A 26,950-nucleotide genomic window follows, 5' to 3' on the forward strand; every position below is an offset into this window, starting at 1 on the left:
CCCAGGGTTGTGAGAATAAAAATGAGATATCAATAAAAAGTGTTTTTGAAGGTTCAAAACTTGAAGGTTTGAACTTCAAGTACTATATAAATGTTAACTATCATCATGTTATCTGTAAAAATGGGATAATACGCCTTTCTCACAAGGTTTTTATGAGAACCAAATGAAATAATATAAGTAAAGTGCTTTGGAGACCTTAAAACTATATAGAAAAAACTACTATATGCAGAGAAAGTTTTAGAAAACTGTTCAATCAAACTGGAAATTCCTTACATTGTGTATAGTAGGAAACCTTTGCCAAAATGACCATTCTTAGAAAAGGCTCCTTACAGGACAAAACCAAAGAATTGAATTGTAAAGGAATTCAATTCTTCCACTTAAAAGATGATAAAATTATAGATTTTACTGCCCTTAATTTGGACATGCTTTGGAAGAAATTTAAAAGTTCTTGATTGATTGTGATGATTAAAACCAGGCATGAATAGCTTTAGGAATAATATACTTAAATGGTGGTTCACAAAATACAGATACTAGCATGCACAATTTATAGAAAACCACCCTTGTGAATATGTGGAGTACCAATTTCTGCTTTATCTAGGGAAAGGAAGTGTTGCTTCCTAACCAGCAAGTGTACTAAAAGGTCCTTTCCAGAAAAGTCTCATTTCACTGTGGAAGATTTCTTATCCTCAAAGCAAAAAGAGAATCCCTATCTCCTCCCCCAGGCTACCTACCTTTAAAACTAAATTTTATTTCTCTTTCATTCAAACACTCCCTTCTTCCCAATTTACCCATTTCTGCCAAAGGTACTACCATCCTTCTAGTGTTCTGGAGTTCTAATGTCAGTGTTTTTCTAGACTTCTTACTTTCTCTCACCTCTTATATCAAATGTGTTGCTACATCTTGCCATATCTGCCTCTATATATTAGCTCTAGGCTATCTCTTTTGTTTATTGACATAGCTTTCTTCCTACTTCAAGACCTCTTTGTTTTTGCTTTGTATTATTATGCCTCCTAAGTGGTCTTTCTGCCTCAAATCTTTCCCTGTTCCAGTTCATTATCCACAAGTGATTTCCCTTACACATAGATCTGACCATGTGACTCCTTTACTCATTCAGTTCCAATGGCTTTTTACTGCCTTTTGGTTAAAAAATAAATTTCCTTAGTTGTTTTTTAACAGCTCTCCACATCTAGATGCCAACTTATCTTTCCAGGCCACAATACATTTCTCCCTCCTGCATTCTGTGATCTAAACAAATTCACTTCTCAGTTCAGAACTCACAACCTCTAGCTCATCTCCATTCTTTCCTACTGACTTTCCCTCAAGAATGAAATGTGTTCCCCTTCATGTCTTCCTCTTTTCCCTCAAGATGAGGCTCGGACACTACTTCCTACATAAAGCCTTTCCTGATTTCCTTCAAATGCTACTACTTTGTATGGATTCTCCTTATAGTCTATATAAATCCATAAGTATTTCTTGTCCTAGTGTTATTAGCTACTTGGGAACAAGGATTTTTTTATTTGTTTAGTTTGTATTCTCAAAGCCTACTATGCTTTGTACATAGTAGATCCTTAATAAATGCCTTATGATTTATCATTACTTTTCACTGAGGAAGATAATAAGGTACACATGACCCCTCACCCCATGACCATAACCATACATATATTAATATCATTAGCATTTATTATGAATTTAGTGTATGCCAGCCACTATGGTCAGCATTAAAAAATTGGAGACAGAGCTCACATTTTGATTAAGGGAGTTACCAAATAAAAGAGTTTACTAGAAGGAAAGCCCAGATGTCCTAAGGATGCTTTGGTGGTCTAGAGATGACAAATCCAGAGATCCCTAGGTTGTTCCTATTATCCAGTCATTTTTCAATCGAATCTGACTTATTGGGACCACATGGAGGGTCACAATCCAGTGTCACAAAGATACTGGAATGGTTTGTCGTTTTCTTCTCCAGTTTATTTTACAAATGAGAAAACTGATGAGGTCAGGCTAGCCAATCCTAGTTTGAAATAAATATGTGATAAATTCACAGTGGCCATTCTCCATAGAGTTTAGCAGACTAAGAAAAATAAAGATGCCATTAAAGAGAAGACACTATAAGAGAGACAGGCAGACATTTTTTATGGGGCAAATATAACGTTGGGAATTTGTCAGAGGAGGACAAGAAGGACCAGCGAAGAATTTGGTAGCTCACAGAAAAGCATCAAGGAGCCCCATGAAATGCACCTAGCAGAGTCCCAGACTGGCCCAAAGATGTGCTAATCAATATTTCAGAGCTTTGAGGGATAGACAATAAAAGTAAATAAAGAATTCCGTCTTTGCCAATCACTATAATAGCCAGATGTACTTCTTTCTGACAAAGGAGAAGAAGAAAGTCAAAGTCCACATCAGAAACCGGCAAACAAGGTTAAGTGACTTGCTCCGGTGCCATGTAGTTACTGTCTGAAGCTAGATTTGAACTTAGGAAGATGAGTCTTCCTGACTGCAGGTCCATCTATTGTATCTATGTAATATCTATTGTGTATTACAGTGCTAAGGGAGGAACTACAAGGCACAGACAAACAGTAAAAGATAGTAAGTTAATCTGGTGGAACTCTTACTGAAAGGGACTTGGTGATTCTCATTCCATCTAAGCTGTGGGAGATATCAGGCAACAAGGAAATGTGGATGGTCACCCAGGAGTTTGGGTACTTCCCTTGCCTTGAAACAAATCAGAGCTCCTCCAAGGTGACAGGGAGAGCTAGGAGGAGGGAAGCTGCGGCCATCAGAGGTCACCTCATTTCTTGCTCTTTCACCCAAGCTGCCTGACTCCTCAGATTTCTTCTGACGGGTAAAGAACCCCTAGGACTTGCAAGCGGCCCTATTACTGATGCTGTCCTGACTCTACTGTCTTCTGTCCCTCAGCCCTGTCATCTCTACAACTTACTTTGCTATCTCCTCTTCACTTGATCTGGTTTGATTTTGATTGTTTGTTTTGATGTTTTGTATTTTCCAATTGTCATGTAAGTTTCTTGACAACAATGACTCTTGATTTTTCTAACTGTATCTTCAATACTTAGCAGTGTTTGGCATATAATGCTTATTAATACTTTTTCATCCATTCATTACATTCACAGAGTTTCACTTTTCAATAAATTTGATAGGAATTCAGACTTTGTTTTTATCCCATGAAGATAATACCATATGTTTGTCTCTCTCTTATAGCTGGTGTTATTTTGACTTTAAAGGAATTGCATATTTGCTTTTAGGTTGAGATTTTTTTCCCTATTAAAATTTTAAATGTATCCTTATCACCTCCCAACACAAAGCTACCTGCTCTGAATCCATTTTTTAAAATAAGCCTAATATGAAATAAATCTCTTGCCCAGTCAGGTTGGATTAAAAGAAAATATGTATTATTACAGTGGAACCTGATCAATCTATTTATGGGCCTAAATTAATGGCTTTGATACCTTTTTAATAGATTTGTTGCGTTACATCCAAATCATTCTGGATAAAAGATTAACATTCATTAAAAGCTGGGTTTTTTTTTTTTTTTTTTTGGTGTGTGTTGTGTGTGTGTGTGTGTGTGTGTGTTTTGTTGTTTTTTTTTTGTAGAAAGCAGCTTGTGGTGAAGATTAATGGAAAGGATATATATATATATATATGTAAAACTTTTAATACAACATATTCCTTCTGTTACAAAGTTTAAAAAGTTATATTTGTAGGTGAATGTTCTTTGGGTGTTTATTATAAACTAGAATATTGGAAAAGTCTGCTTTCTACTTATATCCAATTAGAATGCTCAACTATTGAGTATAAAATTAACAATTATTAGATACTAGACTTGAAAAAACTTAACTCAAAGAAGTAATTAAATATATTCACTCAGGCTATGTTTCTCCTCTAGCAGGAGTTTTAGGTAGCTTATGACTCATGCTTAATTTAATTTAGCTTTTTTTTCCCTCCAGCTAACTCTTACATTTGAACTGATTATACCTGATAAGGCCCTTGATTTAATAATGTCCTTTTTTGTCTTTCAAATTTGTAGTGTTTGGTCTTGGTTAATTGATTTGGGGGCCTCTTTGAAAACTCTCATCTTATTCCTCTCTTTCTCAAAGAAAAAAAATCTTACAACTTTCCCCCATCTTTTTAGAGGATTCTTAGCAGTTTTATCAGGTATCATGCTTTTTCATCTTTAAAGATCCTGGCCTATGTGCCTTCGTTTCATTCATTCGTTGTCCTCATCAAACAATTCTTATGAGTTAGAAATAGCATTATCTTTAGTTTGTATGAGAAGAACAGGAAAAATTTCTCTCAAGAAAAGAGAGAGGGGAAGATAGTTTAGAGATTTTCCAGGAAAAAGCTTTCGTTTTCTCAAATCTTAGCATCAAATTGGCTATGACTTCTATTCTAGAGCCACCAAATTTATCCATTTAATTTGATACTCCCTGTTTGTAATCCATATGGCACTTATCACTTACTGCCCTGCATACTTAATTATCTTTTCATGTATACATACATGTATTATCATCTCAACTAGAAAGCTCTTTGATGACTGAAACTAATTATAAGTATATCTTAATTATTATTTTTATGGTTATATACTTTATGACTAGCATAGTAACTTGAATAACAATAGATATTCCATAAATAATTGTTGAATAATAAACTGACTTTTAAAAATTGGTATTTAAGGTAAAAAAAAAAAAAAAACTAGCCCTAAGAAGCTTAATTATCTACTTATTACTGCAATGTGAATCTGACCTACCCCTTTCAAGAGCACAGGTCCCTGAATCTTGAATAATCTATAGAAATGGTTTACAGAATTATTTAAAACAAACTATAATGGGATAGTAGCGACCACTAAAACAGTCAGAAATCTGAGTATGAGTGCAGTAAAATGTTTCTTTCTCATGAGAAAGGGTGCACAGTCTCTAATACACAAAGCATGATTTGAGAGAGAGACATACATCTAGGCAAAGGGATTTTTTTTATTCCCTAACATGTACCTTCCCAAACCTCCAGCTTCTTTCCCCATTGGATGGGGTTTCTAAGATGCAATTTCTGAAAATGAGGTAAGAAATCCCGAGGCTCTCAAATGCTTAACAGAATCCAGTCCCTGCCCCCAAGGAGTTTGCATTCTGACATTCTTTTGGGGGAAGATAACTAACCCCCACCCTTGTTTATTCTTTGATGTCCTTGTGGGTTTCAATTTTCTAATGTTTCATTTCTCCAATTTAATTTTCCTAACTGTGGAAACCAAATGCCTATTTCTTATATAACCAAGAGGCATTTTAACTTTTCCAAGGCAGCAAAAGAAACAAAATACACAAGGATACATAAAATTTCTATAAATGTTTGTTTACATGTATTAGAGCTGATAAAATATACCAACATTTCTACACCGCTTTAAGAAGTGTACAAAGTACAAAGCACTTTAAAAAGTCCTACAAAATAGCATAATCCCCATTTTAAAGAAGAGGAACTATTAGGGAAGTAATATATCTGAAGACACAACATGGGGCATAGTGGTTAGAGCACTAGGCCTAGAGTCAGGAAGAGATGAGTTCACATGTATCCTCAAACTGTAAATATGTGACCCTGAGCAAGTAAGTCACTTAACTCTGTTTGCCTCAGCTTCATCATCTGCAATATGAGGTAGAAAAGAAAATAGTAATCCACTATAGTATCTTTGTCAAGAATATCCCAAATGGAGTTAAAAAGAATCAGACATAACTGAAGCAAAAATAACCCAAGTGATACTAAAGGTTTTTATTTTAAAAATAAGAACTATCCTTCCTCTCTTTTTTAAAAGAAAACATTGATGTCTTTGGTCTTGGTAGCACCATCATTTCCAAATATATCCTTTCCTTCCAGTAATTCTGTTCCTTATAACAGAGAATTCAAATAAAATAGAAACATTTTTAGCAGAATTAACCATAGAATGTACTGAGTCTGATACAGGCATACCTCAGAGTTAAAAGCAATCATACGATTTTTTGGATTCCCAGTGCATATAAAAGTTATGTTTATATTTTACTGTAATGTCTTAAGTGTACAATAATATTAGATCTTTAAAAAAAACAATGAAAATACCTTATAAAACTACTTTTTTGCTAAAAAAAAATTCTATCACCTGAACTTTCATTGAGGTATAATCTTTTTTGCTGGTGGAAGGTGTTTCATTGATCTGAGGATTGCTTACTGTTTAGGGGTGGTAGTTGTTGAAGGTTGGAATGACTGTGGCAGTTAAAAAAAAAAAAAAAGACAACAATTAAGTTTACCACATCAATTGCCTTTTGCTTTCATGAAAGGTTTTTCTTTAGCATGTGATGCTGTTTGATTGCATTTTACCCATAGTAGAATTTCTTTCACAATTGGAGTCAGTCTTCTCAAATCCTGCCACTGCTTTATTAACTAAGTTTAGGTAGTAGTCTTCAATTTTGTTCTGTCTCAGGGAATAAGGAGATCCAAGCAAAGAGATTGGCCAATTATTAGAGCAGTTGGAACACACAGTATTTGTCAATTGTTTTCTCTCTTCTATGGGTTCAGTTTCTGATGCTACAAAATTACTATAGCAGCATCACAGATCATCAATATAATAATAATCAAAAAGTTTGAAATATTGTGAGAATTACCAAAATGTGACACAAAGACAGTGATGAGCATATACTGTTGAAAAAATAGTTTTGCTTGATTCAGAGTTGTCAGAAATCTTCAATTTGTTTAAAAAAACAAACAACAAAACAAAATCAAAAACAATAAAATGAGGCATACCTGCAGTTCCTATACTGTTCCACGCTCATAATTTCCCACTATTGCATACAAGAGTGAGAAATAAATTTTCTTTTGGAGCCAGATTTGTTCATTATAATTACCATAATGATCATTATGATTTTGTAGATTTCAGTTTGATTTTGTTTTCTTTATCGTTGTTGTTCTTCTGTCATTGATTATGGGACACATACATTCTGATTTATGTCTTTTTCATTTTAGATCTCTTGTACATAATTTCATCTGAAACTTTCTTGACTTCATTTTACATTTTTATTTTTTAGAATGTACAATGCCAGGAATATTGTTGGCACTTAAATCCTTGTTTGTCTCTTCCCTTTAAAAAAAACTAGCTTCTCTGTTTTTATTTTACTTTTTGAAATATCTTAATTTTTCTAATTAGAAACATTTTTAACATTTGCTTTTTTAAATTTTGAGTTCCAGATTTTCTCCCTCCCTTTTTCTCTTCTCACCTCATTGAGAAGGAAAGCATTTAAAGTTTGATTTGATTTGTATTCAGGCACCATCAGTTCTTTCTCTGAAGGTGGATGGCATTTTTCTTCATAAATTCTTCAATTGCCTTGGATCATTGTATTGCTGAAAATAGCTAAGTCATTCATACTTGATCATCGTATAACCTTACTGTTAATTGTGTAGTTTATTGCTTATGTCAAAAGGCATACATATTTTTATAACGTTTTGGACATAGTCCTAAATTGCTCTCCAGAAGGTTTGGATCAATTCATGATTTCAACAGTGCTTTAGTATTACAATTTTCCTACATCCTCCTGAATTCTTAATATTTTCCTATTCTGTCATTTTTGCCAATCTGATAGGTATGAAGTGATAGCTCAGCATTGTTTTAATTTGCATTTCTCAGTTCAGCAAGGATTTAAGAATATTTTTTTCATTTGCCTATTGATGGCTTTGATTTCTTCATCTGACACACTGCCTGTCTTTGATCATTTGTCAATTGTGGAATGACTTGTATTCTAATAAATTTGACTGTTCTTAATATATTTGAGAAATAAGGCCCTATCAGAGAAACTTGTTGGAAAGTTGGAAAAAAATTTTCACAATTATGATTATTTTGTATTTCCCCATTTATCTTTTTTCTTCTTCTTTTCCCCCTACTACTTCTCAAAAGTATTTTGTTTTTGATTACCACCTCATTCAATCTAGCTCCTTTCTATTAATCTCCTTCCCCCTTTTTGTATTCCCTTCTCCTCCTACTTTTCTATAGGGTAAGACAGATTCCTGTTACCAATTGAATGTGGATGTTATTCCCTCTTCGAGCTAATTTCAATAAAAAACAAAGTTCAAACATTTGCCACCATTACTCTCCATCTTCCCCTCCCTTGTAAAAGCTCTTTTGCACTTCTTTTATGTGATATATTTATGCCATTCTACCTTTCCTTTCCCTCTTTTCCCGGTGCATCCATTTTTCTCACTCCTTGAATTTTTTAAATAATATCATACCATCATAGTCAACTCACACCTATGGTCTCTATCTCTATAGGTGTTTTCTAACTACCCTAACATCGATAATGTTCTTAAGAGTTACAAATATCATCTTCCCATGTAGGAATGTTAGCAGCTTCACCTTATCAAATCCCCTATGATTTCTTTTTCTTGTTTACCTTTTTATTCTTCTCTTGAGTTTGCATTTGAAAATTAGATTTGCTATCCAGCTCTAGTCTTTTCATCAGAAATACTTGAATTTTTTTTTTTTTTTTCCTTCATGAAATGTCTAGTTTTTTCCCCGTAAAGGATCATACTTAGTTTTGCTGGGTAGGTGGTTCTTGACTCAAAGATGCTAACTACTTTACCCTTCAAAATCATATTCTAAGCCTTCCAGACCTTTGCTGTAGAAGTTGTTAAATTATACTATCCTGACTGTGGTTCCACGACCTTTAAATTGTTTCTGCCTGTGTATGACACACTTCCCTCACTGAGGCACTCTGAAATTTGACTATAATATTCCTAGAAATTTTCATTTGGCAATCTCTTTCTGGAGTTGATTGATGGATTCTTTGAGTTATTGTTTTATCCTCTAGTTCTAGAATAGCAGAGCAGTTGATAATTTCTTGAAAGAGGATGCCTCTTATCCCTTCTTTACATTTTTAGCCTTATGGCATCTCTTGAGTAAATGGATCCCCTACATTTTCTATCTGTTTATGCCTTTTCACTTATCTTAAACTTCCTTTTTTTTCCCTAAAAGATCATTCTGGGATTTGGAGGAGAAGCTTGCTTATTGTGTCCTATTTGGAGGTAGCTCAGTAACACAGTGGATAGAGTGAGGAAGTCATGAGTTCAAATCTAGCCTCCTACATCCTAACTGTGTGTCCCTGGGCAAGTAATTTCAAAATGTTTGCTTTAGTTTTTCCTAATAAAGGGATAATAACAACACTTACCTCCCAGAATTGTTGTAAAGATCAAATGAGATTATAAAGAATTTAGCACAGTGCCAGGCACATAGTAGGCACCATTAATATGCAAATTTAGCTGGTAATATAAGTACTGTTTTTATAAAGGAAGAAAATGAGCAGAGGACTATGGTTAAATCCAAAGACCTTAGTTCTGTTTTTGGCTTTTGATATGTTTAGGTTACATACTCACAGTGTTGAAAGTTCGACTCCAGGCAAAGCTGGAGCTAGCTTGAACTAATTCTGGAGAGCCAATTGTTAAATTTTCTGTGTATTTACACATTTGAAATCAGCAAAAGTTATGAATCAGTTTGCGTTATGATTTTGTTGATTGCTTAGAGAACATGTTAGTAATTCAGATTAAATTCAACAGTGGATCATGAATCCATTTCATCTCCTCGCAACTTGGATGTTAAATGTTTATGAGCACCCCCGTGGGGACTTCAAAGATCATTTGGCCCAACCAAAGCACTTAATATTTTTATGCCCAACTAGTCTTATGAGAAATAGAGGATAGCAATACCTATTCTCTTTCAAGATTTGTGATCTTAGAGATTTTCAGTTTTCATCTCATTTTTTTCCTCCTTTGGACCATTTTTTCTCCCATTATGTCAATGAAAATTGCCTCATAAGTAAATGTATTCTTCTCTCCAATTCACTGACTTAATAGTCATGCATATCTCAATCAGCTACTCTAGTCTTTATTAGAAAATATCATCTGCTTATTTATAAGATTAAAGGAAAAATTGTTTTAAGTAGAAAACCTGCTCTTATATATAATAGTTGAAAATTTATATATAAATGGATTAGGTACAATGAATTATGATAGGTTGAATAAATATTTCTTTTTTTATAGCTTTTTTTTTTTTTTTTTTGACAAAACATATGCATGGGTAATTTTTCAACATTGACCCTTACAAAAACTTATGTTCCAGCTTTTCCCTTCCCTCCCTCTACCTCGTCCCCTAGGTGGCAGGCAGTCTCATACATGTTAAACATGTTAAATACATTTAATAATGTAATACATGTTAATTATTAAGTAATACATGCTAAATTAATTGTCAGTCAACAATGTCTACTGTGTACTAGATGTTACTCTCTCAATTCCCCAAGGCATCTTTTCTAATACTTAAGTTACAGATGAATCATAAATCTGTGTCAGTAAAGGGAATTTCCATACTAGGAGTTCCCAATATTGGTAACCTCACAGATTCAGACGGCACTTCATGAAACTGTTCGATGGAAGATGTTGCCTTTGGCTGGAATCACAGATATTTTGAAATATTGAATTATAAAGCAAGTGAAATGAGCAGAACCAGGAGATCATCATACACGACAACAATAAGACTATGGGATGATCAATTCTGATGGACGTGGCTCTCTTCAACAATGAGATGATTCAAACCAGTTCAAATCAGTAATGAAGAGAGCCAGCTTGATCCAGTTTTTCTTCTGCAGCAAGATAACTATATAAATATGTGTGTGTGTGTGTGTGTGTGTATAAATGTGTATTTTATCTATGTATATTGAATTTAACATATATTTTAATATATTTAACATGTACTACCTGCCATCTAGGGGAACGGATGAGGGGAAGGAGGGGAAAATTTGGGACAGAAGGCATTGTAAAAGTCAATGTTGAAAAATTACCCATGCATATGTTTTGTAAATAAAAAGCTATAATAAAATAAATTATAAAGCAGCAAACAGATACAAAAGATTATCTTCATCTTCAAACAGTATTTATCAAAAATGTTTCTCAATTTACATTCAGTATTCCTTTCTTTATTCTCATAGCTTTCCCAGTCATGTTTCCCTTCTCGTTCTAGGTACTACTTTATATGGGGTATCCCAAAAGACTTAGTGTACTTTAATCTTTTATAAAAATCTTTTTTAAAACAGTATTTCTGTCCCCCTACATTTGTTTCTTCTCTTATCTTTTCTACGAATTTCAACTAATTGAACTTGATTAAGCCACCACAACAAAAAGGCAAACTGTGAAAAGTATATTTTTGTATGTTTGTAATGTTTCTCTAAGCTGTGCTGCCTGTAGCTATGGATTGTAAACTAGTGGAAGCAGGCTTTGGCAACCTTGTAAGGTATTCATGCCAGTGTGGAAGGCAGAAGAAGATGTGTGAAGCAGGTGCCAATTTGCCAGTGGCCCTGACGACAGCAGCTGTGACTTGGCACTTAAAACCAGTCTCTTTTACTGTCTTCTTCTTTCCAAAACAGAGGTGGGGGCAGATGGGAAGAGCTCAAAGGAGCTGGGCATGTAGAATCGTGGTGGGGAACAGGTGGGATGTCGGCCTGACTGGTATAGCTGCGTGGGTCACTGCCCCCGTCAGCCGGTTGTGGGGTCTGTGGGGCTGCTGACCTCGTATCTCCATTTTAGGTTCATTTTGTATGGCTTACACAGCACAGTCATGGCAGGTTTAATATGATAGAAATTCTACATATGAACAAATGCATAAGTATTCTTCCAGTGCCCTCATCCACAAAAATGTCATTGTTCCTGAGTCTCTTTCTCTTTGTATGATTTTTCATTATTTTCTTTCCTTAGTGTTGTCAAGATTTTAGGGAGATCTTTGGTCGGGTATCTTAACTGTTTTCAGTATGAGGCTTTAAAGTCAATATTGTCCCAAGTAATTAATGATAATTTGTGTATCAAAAACAAAAGATAAAATTAGCATTTAGTTTAAAACTCATATCAATGCGATCCTTTATGGTACACCTAGTGCCAATAATTTTTCTTCCTCTTAGTGACCTGTGACAAAGGTGTGAAGACTTTAGATAGCAGTTAACCATCCTAGTCTATTCTCTCCTTTTATTCAGGGAGAGCTGACCCCATAATAAAGGAGCAAGAGGAAAGAGAAAAGATTCACCTGGATATGCCCCCCATACCATTGTTTATTGGGAGTTTTTATGAAATTAAGACTGCCATCTCCCCTGATCTTCCTCTCCCCCCCTCCTGTCCCCAGCCCTCAACTCCTTTTTCTGTTCATTTACGTTGTTGTGTCTTGTCGGGGGGAAGGGGCTGCTTCTGGCTCTGTCAGGACCAGAAGGGGAGCTTGAGTAGAGAGGAGGGGCTGTTAGGAGAAAGAGCTAAAATTTTAAAAGTTCCCCAAGCCTCTTGCCATAGGCTGGGATGGCTTTCTTCCATGAGATTAAGCCAAGTGATTGTTGGCAATCTCCCCCGTTATAAGCAAGCTGTCTAGTGGAACAAGAGGCTTGGCAGAATAACTTTTATATTTTAAAGTAAAATGCTCAAATTTGGTTCAGAAGCCTTAAGAATGGCTGCAAGAAACCGCCTTTTTAGCTACACAAAGCAAAGCAGACCTCCTGGGCTAGTTTCTTTTGACACAGCCCTACTTTACCCTGGCCTGGATAACTCACCAAGATAATCACACATTGTGCATTTGTCATTTTCTTAGCACACTCTCTAGAGTGGAGAGAATATCATTGAGGTCAGCGAACCATGAACCCAATGTCTCTGCATTGCATTTTCACTTGCCAGCAAGAACAGAAAGCCCCTCATGAGGATTCTGCAGTTGCTCCCACTGGGTGATATGCTAATTCTTAAGAATGTTGCAAATACTGCACTGTGTTTCATGTGATTGAATTGAGAACTTCTCACTTGATTGGGTAAAGGCTTCAAACTGGTGGTAATAGCTTTTGGGGTTGTTATTTAAATAGAGCAGTGATTGAATTCATATCTTCAGCAGCCACATCAAATGAAAAATAAAAGAAATGTGGTCCAAATGTATCCCTTCAAGTAATGTTTCCATTCTCCATATTTTAAATAACTATCAGATAATTAAAATATCAATATATGATAGCATGTAGATGATTGCTACCAAGGTAGCAATTTGTCAAAAAAAAAAACATGGGATATGTTTGATAGGGAGATTCTTATCAATTTCTTTAGGATATTTTCTTTGGGTCTGCAAAATTAATTTTTTTTCATAATGATGCTCTAGATATTTTAATTTATATTATAGTTTATGCATATATGCATGTATGTATGTATGCACTCATATATCTCATGTATAAAAAAGCCCTTAGGAGAAGGTCCTCAGCAATTTCTTTGTGAATGTAAAGGATTCTTGAAACCAAACAGGTTTCAAGCATCAAGTTTTGAGCATTAAAAGCTTTAATGTTGGAAGCATTTTAGGTTAATTTCCTTAGCTTGGGGATATTAATCATCATTTTTAGGGATCATCATTTTTATCCCAAAAGAAATTAAAAACATTCAGAGGTCAGTGTATTTTGCAACCAGTCATTTTATTTATTTATATACCTGACTAAAGCTAAAATTCTGCCTCTTCTAGAAATTTTCTGGTAGAGTTTTTCTAGTTAAGATTCTGGTATTCCTAGAATTTTAGAACTTAATAAAACTTGAAGATTATCAATCCCAATTACATATGAGGAAATCAAGGTCAAGAAAGAAAGAATGACGTTCTCAAGATGACACAACTAGTTAGTTTTAGAACTAAAAATAGAATCCTTTCCTCTAAGTTAACAAACTATCATCTTAATCTTAATGTCCACCAGACATTAGACAGTTTTCTACAGTAAAAACCATTTTTAGCTCATGATTCATAGAAAAATAGGTGGCAGGCCAGATTTGTCCTGTATGCTCAAGTTTGCCCTAGCCTGCTATAGTCTGTGGTAATGTCGACAACCAAATAGAAGAAAATGTTGCTAAGTTCTCAGTCAACTACATTGGGAAGTGATGCAAAATGGTTAGTTATATCACATATAATATAAATGCAGCTAGTTTCAGAGAGGTATTTTATCTATACTACTTAGGACAGGAGTTTTTAACCTTGAGTCCTGTTACTATTATAATTAATAACTCCCAATAGGAGGAGGGAATAAAATCAAGCAAACTTCACTGTTGTATCAGAACTTCTAAAATAAAAAAGGTTGACAGTCTTTCTCAATTTGTTCATTTTGGGGGGTTGAAAGGGATGTCATTTACCACTAATTTACTAACAAAAGCTGCCAGTTAGTGAAGAAGAAGAATCAGAAGAAAGTGATATCCTGAAAATGTAGAGAAAAAAATCAGGAATAGAGAGCAATTAGTGGTGTTAGAAACAGTTGAAAGATCAAGGAGAATGTAGACTGACAAAAGGGCCATCATCTTTTCCCTCCTCTATTATACTATGTTATGGAAATACTTGTTTTATTAAGAAAAAATAGAAAAAAAGACAGAAAAGACAAATAGAAACAAAACATCATTTTATGTCCAATAGTACATCAAGGAGGATTCAAAATGTGTAACAATAAATTTCCCTTTCAAGGAAGCATATATAAAAATAGAAGAGATCATATCCATGACTGTCTCTCTTTTCTTTGCTTCCTTGTAGGTTACTCTTTTATTCTGCTGTGTATTTTTTACTTTATTCTTTTTTCTCCCTTTTTATTTCCCTACTTCTCCAAAGCAGGCTTCACTTAAGCATGGATATATAGATATATGTATGCACACACACACACACACACACACACATATATACTCAAATGCGTATATGCCTACATGCACACACATATGCAGACATGCATCTAAAGCAATATTAATATGGCCGACATAATATACATTTCTCTCTTGACTGGTTGTTTGAAATCAGTGATTATTAGCTCTACTTTTTTTCTAATAAATTCTAATCCTTATTCTTATTATAGTGTTTATAAATATCTCTTGTTTCCTTTTTAAAAAAAATTACTTTATTTGAAAAAAGAAAAACAAAAAATTACAAAACAAACTAAAGCAGAACAAAAGAGAACATTGTCATGTGCGCAGAACATCAGGGATGATTCAAAATATATAACAACAAATTACCAGATCAAGAAAGTATATGTAATATTGGTCAACCAGCCATCTAGGGGAGGGGGTGGGAGGAGGGAGGGGATAAATTGGAACAAAAGGTTTTGCAATTGTCAATGCTGAAAAATTACCCATGCATATATCTTGTAAATAAAAAAACTATAATAAAAAAGAAAGTATATTTATTAGTAAAAGAAATTATATTCATGAATGACCATTTTTTTCTTTACTTCCTTATAAATTGTTCTTTGGTTCTGTGCTGTGCATCTTATTTACTTTTGTCTTTTTTCCCCCCTTTCATTCCTCTCACCACTCCAAAGCAAGTTACAGTTAAAAAAGGATAGATTTATGTATACATATATAAACACACACACATATGTCTTTTCTATCCTTGCTGCCTCTTTAAGTTCTGCTCCATCACTTGCCTTGCTATTACTTAAGCTCCCCCCACCCAAGAATCCTTCCCTTGTCTTCTTCCCTCATTCTTTGCTTCCCCATCCATTCATCCCTTCCCCCTTCTTTCTTTATAGATTTTGGAGAGTGCTTTCCCCTTCATGGTATATATGTAGTGTTCCCTATTGAATGCATTCCCCAAATGAAAAGGTTTTCAGAACTACAAGACTTCTTCCCCAGTTTAATACCTCTGTATCTATTCTTCTGTACCTCATTTGTATAACATGATTGCTATTTTTACCTTAACCCTGCCAGTCTTTCCTTTGAACTACCTTATTTTTGATCTGAATCTTAAAACATATAGGATATATATATGTGTGTGTGTGTGTGTGTGTGTGTGTGTGTGTGTGTGTGTGTGTGTGTGTGTGTGTGTGTGTGTATTAAAAAACAAATAATTTGTCCATGTTTAAACAGTTTTGTCCATGGTAAGTTCCTTAAAATTGATCTTTCATATTGATTATTATATGTTAAATTTTCTTTTATATTTGGGTTTGATTGACAAAAAGTTCTAAAAATCTGCAAGTTCATTGAATGTCCATTTTTCTCATTCAAAATTATACATAATTTTGCTGGATATGATATTTTTGGCTGCAGGTTTAGTTCTTTTGATTGCCATAGATATGATTCCACAATCTATGATCTTTTATTGTAGCTGCTGATAAGTCTTGTAAAATTCTAATTGTAGCTCCAGCATCTTTGAATTTTTTTTTTTTTTTTTTCCTCATTTCTTGCAGAATTTTCTCTTTGATCTGGGGGTTTTGAAATTTGGCAATAATATTCCTATGTATTCCACACAAGATCTCTTTGAGGTGGTTGATCAATGAATTTTTTCCATTTCTACTTTCCCCTCATATTCTATCACTCCAGGACAATTTTCTTGGATTATTTCTTGCATTATTGTGTCAAGGTTCTCTTTTTGGTCAGAACTTTCTGGCAGTCTGATTATTCTTTTATTGTCTCTTTATTTTTCCCCAATATCTCTCATTTGATTTCTAAATTCTTTTTTTATTTAAATGTGTAAATATCAAAGAAGAAAGTACAAGAAATTGGACCATTTACATCAAAACCAGCAACCCTAAGCAGAGAAAGAGATCAGAAAAATTAGAGCAAAATACAGAAGCACACTCTCCATATTAGTAAATCCTTTGAAAAAGAAAATAAAAAACACAAAAATACAGAAATAGAAGGAAAGATAATTAAAGATGTAGATAATATAAAGAGAGTAAGTTTTCCAGAAATAAAGAACTAAATATACTTAATGATATAGAAAAATTGTCGAAAAATATTGGCAGCTGATACATCAAAATTCATATCAGAGAACACCAGTGAAAAAAACCCTAAGTTTAATCACCAAGAAACATTATGGCCAAATATTATGGTACATAATCAAAAAATAAATATTCCAGACAGAGGGGGAAAGCAGCAACTTCAAAATTCAAATAGAAAAAAAAATCATAGTAGTATGGGATTATTCCACATTTATACAAAAAACAAAAGGAACTGTTTGGACCAATTTGCTGTTCAAAAAATAGCATCCCACAAAGTAGAATCTAAACATCAAAAAAGGTAGATTTTCAGTAGAAGTGAAAAATTAAAATAATTTCTTCCAGATAATCAAAAATGGGCGAGATATTCAAAATGTGAGCTAACAAAAATGCAGAAAGTTTATACTTACAAGTAGTAATGAAAAACAAAAAAAGACATGTTTATTTTCACTTTTTGAACTCTACTGTGACATGAACATAGTATGGAAGAACACTTCTGTTTGTTTTCAGTGTACTAATAAAAATTGTAAGAAGACATAATACAAGGACTTGTAGCTGAATTCTCCTGTATGTATTTTCTGTTAGTATGTAAACTTTTTAAGAACAAGAGTAATTTGCACATAGTAATTGCTTAATCAGTGCTCTCTTAGTCATTCATTTAAAAAACCAGGTGGGAGAAGCAAACAAATATTTTAAAGTAAAAATCATACTTCATGATTAATATATTAACATTATAGCTGGTAGAGTCATACAAAAGATTTTATCTCAGATGTGGAAAGAAGGTAGGATGGACCAAGAAATGATTGATCAGGATTCAGATAGAAAGCTACAGAAAAGGACTCTATTTTCTCCCCTTTCCTTGGGATAAAAAGGAAAACAAAAGAAACCATACAGAGCTGAGTGTGGATATAGCCTGGCCAGCAGTAAGGGAGTGCTATGAGTCAATGTTTTGTTGTAACCCTAGAAGCAGAAGGGGCAAAGAGAACTTACTATGAATATTGCTCTGTAGTGTAGAGAGGGAGTCATAGGAGCAGCTTCTATAAGAAAGGGTCATTGAGCTCTACACTAATCCATTTCAATATTTTATTTAACTATGTTACAAGAAACTTTTCCCCCCTTTTTTTCAAGTGAGGTAGGGAGGATAGAAGATAGGTTCTGTTATTATTTTTTAAATATAAATAAATTTATATCTTTTATATGTATAATTATATATATTAGATATATGTACATATGTCTAAAATACAATAGAGATATGTATCTCTATACATAAATATAGAGATGTGAAATGTATTTTCACATGAGATCACCATATTCTTAGTTTTCCTCAATTATTTCACTTTGTTACAAGAGTTCCCACAAAATGAGAGTAATCTTTAAGCATATATAATATAATAATGAGACATATCAAGAAAACAAACAACAACAACAACAACAAAACCAAAACAACAACAAAAACAAAAAAGAGAACAAGTAATAAGTAAAAACAAAAATAATGGGACTTTTTACCTCAGCTAGGGTTACATAGCTCTTCTCACTTCACCTTATTGCTTCCCATTGATAATTAGCATTCCTGGGAACTGACTCTAGAGATTCCTAGAAAGAATTAAGGGTTGGGAGGGGGGGGAGAGAATGAAAATACTTTTCACAAAATAGTATTTTAAATTAATATCACTAAAAGCAAAGAATACATGAGGTTGTGGGAAAGAGGCAGGGAAGATTAAGAATAATACTTTTATCTGAACAAGAAAAAAGAGGATAAATGAATTATAGATAGTAAGCAATTTGACATCAGGAAAATAAATCAAGCTAGCTAAAAATGAATTGCTGTCCTACAAAATACATAAAATCTCTAGCATCCTATTAAGATATACCTGAAGTTTTTATAAATAGCACTAATAGTCTTTACAGAAATTGAGGCTTAAATAAATGAAAAAAAATCAGTGATCATAGTTGAACTATCCCAATATGATGGAAATGACAATGCTATCTAAATTAAATTTCATAATTAGCATCATTACCAAAAAATTGTCAAGGAGATATTTTTTTAAAAAAACTAGACAAAATAATTACAGAATTCATTTGTGGAAAAGTGAAGGATCTAGAATCTCAAGGTAAAAAATGAAAAAAAATTATAAATAAAGGAAATATAGCAGACTTCAAAAACAACATTTTGGTTTTTAAGTAGATCATTGGAACATACTGGGGATAAACAAGAAACACATTTATAAAGTTTGATAAACACAAAAATATAAACTACCAGGGAAATCTTTCCCTTTTTACAAGAACTGTTCAGCAAAAGTTACATTGTCTAAAAGCCTATAGAATTCTACAATAAGCTTAAGTTGGATATGTGACCCAAATATAAGAGTTTATATCATTTTTTAAAAAATTAGAAGCAAGAGATTATACATCTTCCACATATGCAGCTTATGGAAATTTTTTTCTCTACAACAAATGCTTCTATTTATTTTGTTTTTAACATCATTGTCATTTCTCAAGATACCCTTCCCTTACTTCCCTGAGAGTTAATTCCTTGTAAGAGAGATCCTCAAAGAAGCAAACTGACAGATACGTTAGACAGATCCAAGAGTATATAGCATGTCCTGCACTCAAAGGCCATTCCTCCTACAAAGGAGAGGAATTTATGAGCAGAGATATCTCCACATCCCAGTTACTGTCCATCTTTCCAAAACTCAAGGATGATTCTAGTTATAGTAATTGGAAAGAAAAATGTGTGTGTGTGTGTGTGTGTGTGTGTGTGTGTGTGTGTGTGTGAACTCTCTATTCAATTGTCCTAATTACTGCTTCTCATCTAATACATGTGCCAAGCAGTCTTTTCTTTGACTAGTGAATTGTGCAATACCGGTGATAAATTCTTGTCACTTGCCTTTTATTGATGAAACAAATGTCATGTTTCTAGGGTCTTGTTTACAAGAGTCCTGAAATGCTATAACATGAATGAAAATATTAAGTAGATCATTTTAATTCTTACTTTTACAAAGCATTATTTCTTTTAGTCAAACCATTTCCTTGGTGGATCGTTTGATATTCTTCAAAACATTTTTCAGATGTATAGATAAAGGGAATCTGAAGCCTGTGCTTTATTTTGGTGGAAATCCATTTTAAATATCAAGGTTTATTTGACACAAATGCTTTCTTTCATTAATGTTCCAATGATTAGCTGTGATTCTAATTCATTATGCAAAATGACAATATCGTAACTGAAATTATTTCATCTGCTCAGGTTAATATCTTTAGTTACTGAAAATTTAATTCAGTATATTTGGTACTCTAAATCTTTCTGCTATTGTCTTTGTTTCTTCTGGTTATTATTCTTACAGTTTTAATATATAATACCAAACTCTGGGGACCTTGGCTGCTCATTTTAACTTGGATTTGCTTAACATTATGCTATGAAAATTCATTGTGTTGCAGTACCTTTAATAGCATATAAGAGCTAACAGCTGAAAGAAGTAATATACTACAAAAGGAATATCTCATTTCTATCCTAACTTTCAAATGTCAGGCAGATCAATATACAATCAACACTGATTTTATTGTTTTCATTAAAGACCGATTTGTGCAAAAATGAGTCTCTTTGGGTACTGAGATAATTCAGGATTATCCAGTTGTTTTTTAGGAAAATAATTTTTCCTTTAAATAGAGGCAGATGCTTGGCTTACAATTGGAACCATTAGGCAGTTCCAGACAATAATGATTTACAAGAATCACTATTCTCTTTGCTTCCCATTTTCTAGTTTTAAAGCTTCTTACTCTGATAAATTGTCGACTAGTGAGAATGCTCATTTTCATGTTTCAAAAACAGGAACAACAAAAAAACAGCACCTTGCAAAATTCTCTGTCCCCCTGGAAATATGTGAATAGTCTCTTTTGGCCATTTTGAATATTCAGTACAAGCTTCGGAATATGTCTTGAAGTAAGTCACTAGGATGACATGCCCATTAAGATTTATTGTACTTTGTGGTCTTCTCTTGTAGGTGAGATAAATGACCAAAACATTCAGGTGGTAGAGCTTCCCATTGTTGACAGCCTTCATCCACGGCCACCTTATTTACCACTGGCTGTTCCAGAAGACCTTGCAGATCGACTAGTGCGGGTCCATGGAGATCCTGCCGTATGGTGGGTTTCCCAGTTTGTCAAATATTTAATCCGTCCACAGCCTTGGTTAGAAAAGGAAATTGAAGAGGCCACCAAAAAGCTTGGTTTTAAGCATCCAGTTATCGGGTAAGAATCTTGTTTGCTTGTTCATATCTTAAACTGTATCAGAATTTACAGTGATTGGGGGGATGTCTCGTGCCTTCAATAACTACCAAGAAATATGTATCATGCACATGATCACCCCTGAAATAACATGCACCCCCTTCATGTTCCTAGAACAGCTGAGATGTTCATTCTTAACTTTGGACTGCCACTAGTACTAGAATGGCCTATATAGTTAGAATGTTTTTCTTTAAAGAAATTAACCAGAGGAATATTTTATTCTGTGGGATAAATTGTGAAATCAGCCTTATTCTAATGAGGCCATAAAGTAAACATTTCTTTAACAAGTTAATTAAGAGGATCAGAATTCATATCCCTTTGTAACTTTGGGAAAATCTCCCAGCTTCTAAGGGCTTCATTTTCCTCATCTGTCAAATGTGTACTAGATGGTCTATGAGGTTCTATCTCGCCCTAGATCTGGGTTCTCTAGTAATGACATCTACCCAGATACATAGGCCTACTTGCCCTTGCTCTCAGCTCCCATATCCTGTTGATGTTTGTGTTCTCCCTATCTCAGGCCTGGAAGGCTTTTCTTCATCATCTCTGATTTTTAGTTGCCCTGGCTTTCCAAAAATCTTAGCTCAAGTCTTAACTTTTTTAAGAGGTCTTCATGAGTCCTCCCCAGCTGCTATTGACACCTTTCCTGAGATTACCTCCCATCGACTCAGTCTTTATCTTGTACGTGTCTAGTTATTTACACATCTCCACCATTAAACAGAAACTGGTTTTACCTTCTCTCCCCAGCCCTTAACACAACATCTAGGACACAGTAAGCAATTAATCAGTACTTAAAAAAAATGATAGTGGTTTGATATTAATCTTCTGTTTTATGATCCTTATAAAGAAATTGCTTAAAGGAAGAGACACATTTGAGTAATGTAAAAAATAAGTTATTCTAGTTACATTAAAAAAATCTCTTAGGGTACTCTCAGATTCAACACATGTACATTTACTTAATATTATGCTTATGTTAAGGTAGAGGTATCAAGAAATGTAATAAGCAAGAAGAATCCTAATGAAGATCTTAGAACTGGAATGTCAAAGATATAGCCTAAAGCAAGATCTGACCTACATAAGGTTATTATTTGTTCAGTGGCACATTTCTTTAATAAAAATAACTTAAATTCAATTCATAGACTCAAATAGATTTAGAACTAGAAGGGAACCTTAAAGATCATTTAGTCAACCCTCTATTTTTTAACAGGTAATAATTTATATATTTTCTAAAATACAAATTTGCTCCAGTGTTTGTTCTAAAATATAAATTCAATTGAACTATTACCTGCTGTAGAGATGTGTATGGGCACCCTTAACCAATATGTTCCATTTCTCAAGTAAAGTAATCAATGTCATATCGCCAATTCAGGCTCCTTCCTTCTTTGCTTTCAATGCCATTTCATCATCTCAATTTCTTCTTCCTCTCCTTCTTGCACATTATAAAGAAACCCTACAAAAGAACAGCCAAAAAAATGTAGAATTATTAAGTATTGAGAATTACCCACTCTCTAAGTTTTCTTTAGTTTCTGAAAACCAGGTAAAAGAAGCTTTATTGCTTACAGGCCAGAATTCAGGGAAGAATAACTGATAAAGCATCACTCCCCAGTACAAAGTGCTAGGAGCCACTGTAAATGATGAGACAGTGATATAAAGCTAAAGAGTTAGTATAATGGAAAAGTTATAGCATTTAGAAATAGAAGCTATTTATTTAAATATAAATAGTTAAAAATTTCACTGATTGTACTGGTATTTAATTTATAAAGTTTATCATGAATCGCTTAATCCAAAACCAAAGGCTGGCATTATATGCAATAGGGGAAACAATAGAAAATTTCCTAGTAAGTATAGGAAAGCAAAGATGTACCTTTTTCCTGCTATTTTGGACACAATTATAGTGATAGCAGTAAGACAAGTGAAAGACATTAAAGGCCAAAAAATGGACAAAGAGGAGATAAAAACCACCTTTATTTACTGATGACATAATTTACACAAAAAAAAAAACCTCAAAAAAAATCAACAAAACAGTTAATTGAACGATAGTTTCACTCAATTAGCAAAATAAACTCATGAAAACAAATACCATTTCTGTGTAACAATTAATGAAACCCAGGAAGAAATAATTGAAAGGGAAGTCCCATTCAAAGTAATTCAAAAATGCCTGCAATACCTGAGAGTCACTTTCTCTTTCAAGACATATTCAAAGCTTGGATAGAAAAACTTGTGTAGGTATAAAAAAAACTCCACAAAGAAATTAAAAATGACTTAAATGATTGAAGTGTTCATGGCCTGGGGTATGTCCAAATGACAAAAAAATGATGTTACTACATAAAATGATTTATAGATTTACTGACTTAGTGTTATATTGATTAAACTACCAAGAGATTTCTTACATATCAAGATAAAATAATACCAACATAGAAAATAGTAATGAAGGAAGAATAGAACTTATACCTTAAATTACAAAACAGTAATGAGCAACACTTTTTGATAGTAGTTTGAAAATAGAAAAACACATCAGTGGTTAAGACTTGATGAGAAAGAATTAGAAACAATTGAATTCAACAAATCAGCATTCCATTAATCTGAAAAAATAAATTATTTGAGAAAAACTTCCCTAAAGAAATTTGGCCAAAATTAGATTTAGTTCAGTATCTAATATCTTATACCACAATAAGCTCAAGATTCACACCATAAAATATTTAGAAGAGAAACTATATCCGTGGATACCTTTCATACCTATAGTTAGAACTTATTCTTAATCAAATAAAGAACACAGGTAATCACAAAAGATTTAAATAGTTTTGATTTTATGATATTGAAAAATTTCTGCACTAATGTAGTCAATACAACTAGGATTAGAAAGGAAGTTGTTGATCTGGGAAAAAAAATCTTTGTGGAAAATACCTCTGAAAAATGTTGGGTATCAAACACAAATATATAAGATGAAAAACTTTTTTCTCAGTAGATATGTAGACAAATAATTTTTAAAAGCTTGTAAGAGAATAGCACACTATTAAGTATGTGAAAGATTGCTTCAAATAACTAAAAATAGAAATAAAAATCAGAATAAGAGACTTCCAACTGATACAGTTCTTATTCATCAATTAATTTTTCTGCCAGAAAGATTTTATGGCATGGATTTTTCTCCTGTGGTCTGTCTTTCATTTCAGATAGCTATTGTTCAGTGTTCTTTGCAAGTGTTGAGAGAGCAGTGTGTTGGAACTCTAATATGAATTATATTTTAAGTTCCCAATAAACCTGATTGTTAGACTCTGTTCCCTCTTTTGTCTCCCTAGAGTTCATGTCCGACGTACAGATAAAGTGGGGACAGAAGCTGCATTTCATCCTATTGAGGAATACATGGTGCATGTTGAAGAACATTTCCAGCTTCTTGAACGCAGAATGCATGTAGATAAAAAAAGAGTTTATTTGGCCACAGATGATCCCTCCTTACTGAAGGAAGCAAAGTCCAAGTAAGTTACACAAGCTGAGATTTCAAATGATGGTATTTATAATGGTTCTTCCATTTGGAAAGAAACTCTATTCTTGAATGTTAATTTTTAAAAGCATATATGTACACATATATTTACTTGGGTCTTTGTCAGTAACATATAATACTTTCTTGCAGTTAAAAATCTGAAATATAGTAGTTGTGTACTAATCATCACCCAAAGAATTTAAGTACTTATCGAAATTGTATACTGAGTTGTGGATTAATCATCATCAAAATGTACTTATCTAAACATGACTTAGTTGCTGTATACACATAGTTAAATATCCACTCCCTGCTTTAGTAATTTCATTTCTTAGAAATTTAACATGGAAGTCAGATATCAGCCATTTTAGTTAAGAAGAAAATGTTCATCTTAGATACAAACCTTTCATGTACAATGGTCTGTTCAGAGGAAAGGAAAGAAAAGATTTGTCTATTTTATGGTTTAGTAGAGAAAGCAATCAATGTATATAATCAAATATCCTATGAAAAAGTTTTAATTATTTCAGAAACTACTCAATTATGTTAAGTGGTTAGTTTGGGGGAAGACTTGTAGGTTACTTTTATAGTCTTTATGAATTGCATGGGATCTTAGAGATCTTCTGGTATAACTCATGTGTGAAAAGAATCCCCTTTACATGATACCTAAAAAGTGGTTAACTAGACTTTGCTTGAAGATCTTCATTGAAGAATAAATCATTACTTGAAGTAGCCTGCTACTTTTGAGGGGCTCTGATGGTTATGCCGGCTTTTTTTGTATCAAAGCTATATTTGCTTTTTTTTTTTTTTTTCTTTTCTTTTTTTGCAACTTTGCACCATTGTTCTTCATTTTTTGACTTTGAAGCCCAAGCAAAACAAATCTAATCCTTCCTCACAAAAGCCCTTCAGACACTTGAAAAGTTATCTTTTATGTATTTTTCCCTTTTTTTCAGCTTAAATTCCTTATTCATTCACCTACTGAATCATATTATACAATATGAGCTAGAAGGCCTTCATTAAATCAAGTTCTCTTGACAAAATATTGTATGCAGTTCAATTTGCTTCATGTACTTGAAACTAAAGAAACAGAATTTGTAAATATACAACTAATTCAGATCAGCCTTACATCCTTCTACATATTACTCCCAAATTAGTGAATTGGGTTTTGTTTTTAATGTAATTTTTTAAAGTTATATGATTTCTGGGACTTGGGAGAAGAAATACAAATAGGATATAGTGTTATAGGGATTAATTTGCCATTCATTTAATGAATGGTTATGAGAGGCAGATAACAGAGACAGTAAGTTGAAGTGACCTATTTGCATATAGCAAAGGGTATCTATCTCCCTTCTGAACTTTGGTCAGTTGGGAATTGATAGTTTGGCCAATCAAAGTGTTCTGGCTATTAGGAAGAGAAATGACTTTGAAAGAAGAACTCGGTACCTTGATTTACTCTTCTGTCTGAACTTTATTGTAGATTGACTCTTGATCTGGACAGCTTGATTTTTAGAAAAAGAAGAATGACTCGTTTTACAACCAGCCAGTGACTAGCTGTCATATAATTCCATCAAGTTGACTAAAGAACTTTTTCACACCTCCTAAATGAAAACAAAAGTGCTATGTTTTATTAGGGTTATTTATATATCAGTTTCTTTCTTTGATTTGCCTCTCCTTTGGTTTAGGGATTAAGACTATATTTTATATCATAGAAGGAATTCCAAAATTTTTCAATTTTTGCAAAAAACTTATGTGCTATTGGAATCAGTTGTTCTTTGAATGATAAAATCCATCTGGTACTAGGATTTTTTTGTTCTTTAGTAGTTTATTTTTATATTCTCAACTTCTAAGATTGAGTTACTTAAGTTTACTATTTTTCTGGTATTCTGAGTGTTTTATATTTTTTTAGACATATATCCATTTCATTTAAATTGCTGGTCTAGGGCAAAAATGGACAAATCATTTTTGGACAAAATAGTTTTTAATAATTTCCTTCATCTTTTGCTATAATTTTGCTGTTTTCATTTCTAACTTTGGCCATTTGGCTTTCCTTTCTTTTTAAATCAGATTGACTAATGATTTATTTGCTTTTTAATTTTTTTTTATTTATTCTTGTTTTTAATTTTGTTAATTTCAGAATTTATTTTGTATTTAGTTGGAGGTTTTTTTTGTTTTTGTTTTTTTTTTAGTTATGTTGGTTTTCTAGGGTTTTTTTTTAAGTTATAATTTAGCAAGTATTTTCTTCATAGCAGTCCTGAAGGTAGATGGTAGAAAATTTTGTAGAAATTTGTAGAGATGAGTTTTACAGATAAGAAAACTGAGTCTCTGAAATGTTGATTACATTGCTTGTGGCTAATAAATGGCAAGCTAGGACTAAAACCAAGGTCTTCTGACTTCGATTTGTGTATCTTTATTGCTGGGTATAAGTATCACAGAATCAGACATTTAGGGTTAATGGGATCTTAATGAT

The 26,950-nt window shown here is 33.2% G+C and overlaps 1 protein-coding gene across 4 annotated transcripts in view; it reads left to right on the top strand.

The window, feature by feature from the left end:
- FUT8 (fucosyltransferase 8) overlaps positions 1-26,950 on the top strand; it is a 442,206-nt gene that overhangs the window by 380,762 nt on the left and 34,494 nt on the right. For all 4 annotated transcript variants that reach the window (XM_074290407.1, XM_074290405.1, XM_074290406.1 and 1 more), the window contains 2 exons: positions 20,732-20,978; positions 24,308-24,484. In XM_074290407.1, the coding sequence (XP_074146508.1) occupies positions 20,732-20,978; positions 24,308-24,484 (424 nt within the window). The remainder of the gene's footprint in view (positions 1-20,731; positions 20,979-24,307; positions 24,485-26,950) is intronic.

This window comes from Sminthopsis crassicaudata, chromosome 2 (assembly GCF_048593235.1).
Source record: "Sminthopsis crassicaudata isolate SCR6 chromosome 2, ASM4859323v1, whole genome shotgun sequence".
NCBI classification, from domain to species: domain Eukaryota; kingdom Metazoa; phylum Chordata; class Mammalia; order Dasyuromorphia; family Dasyuridae; genus Sminthopsis; species Sminthopsis crassicaudata.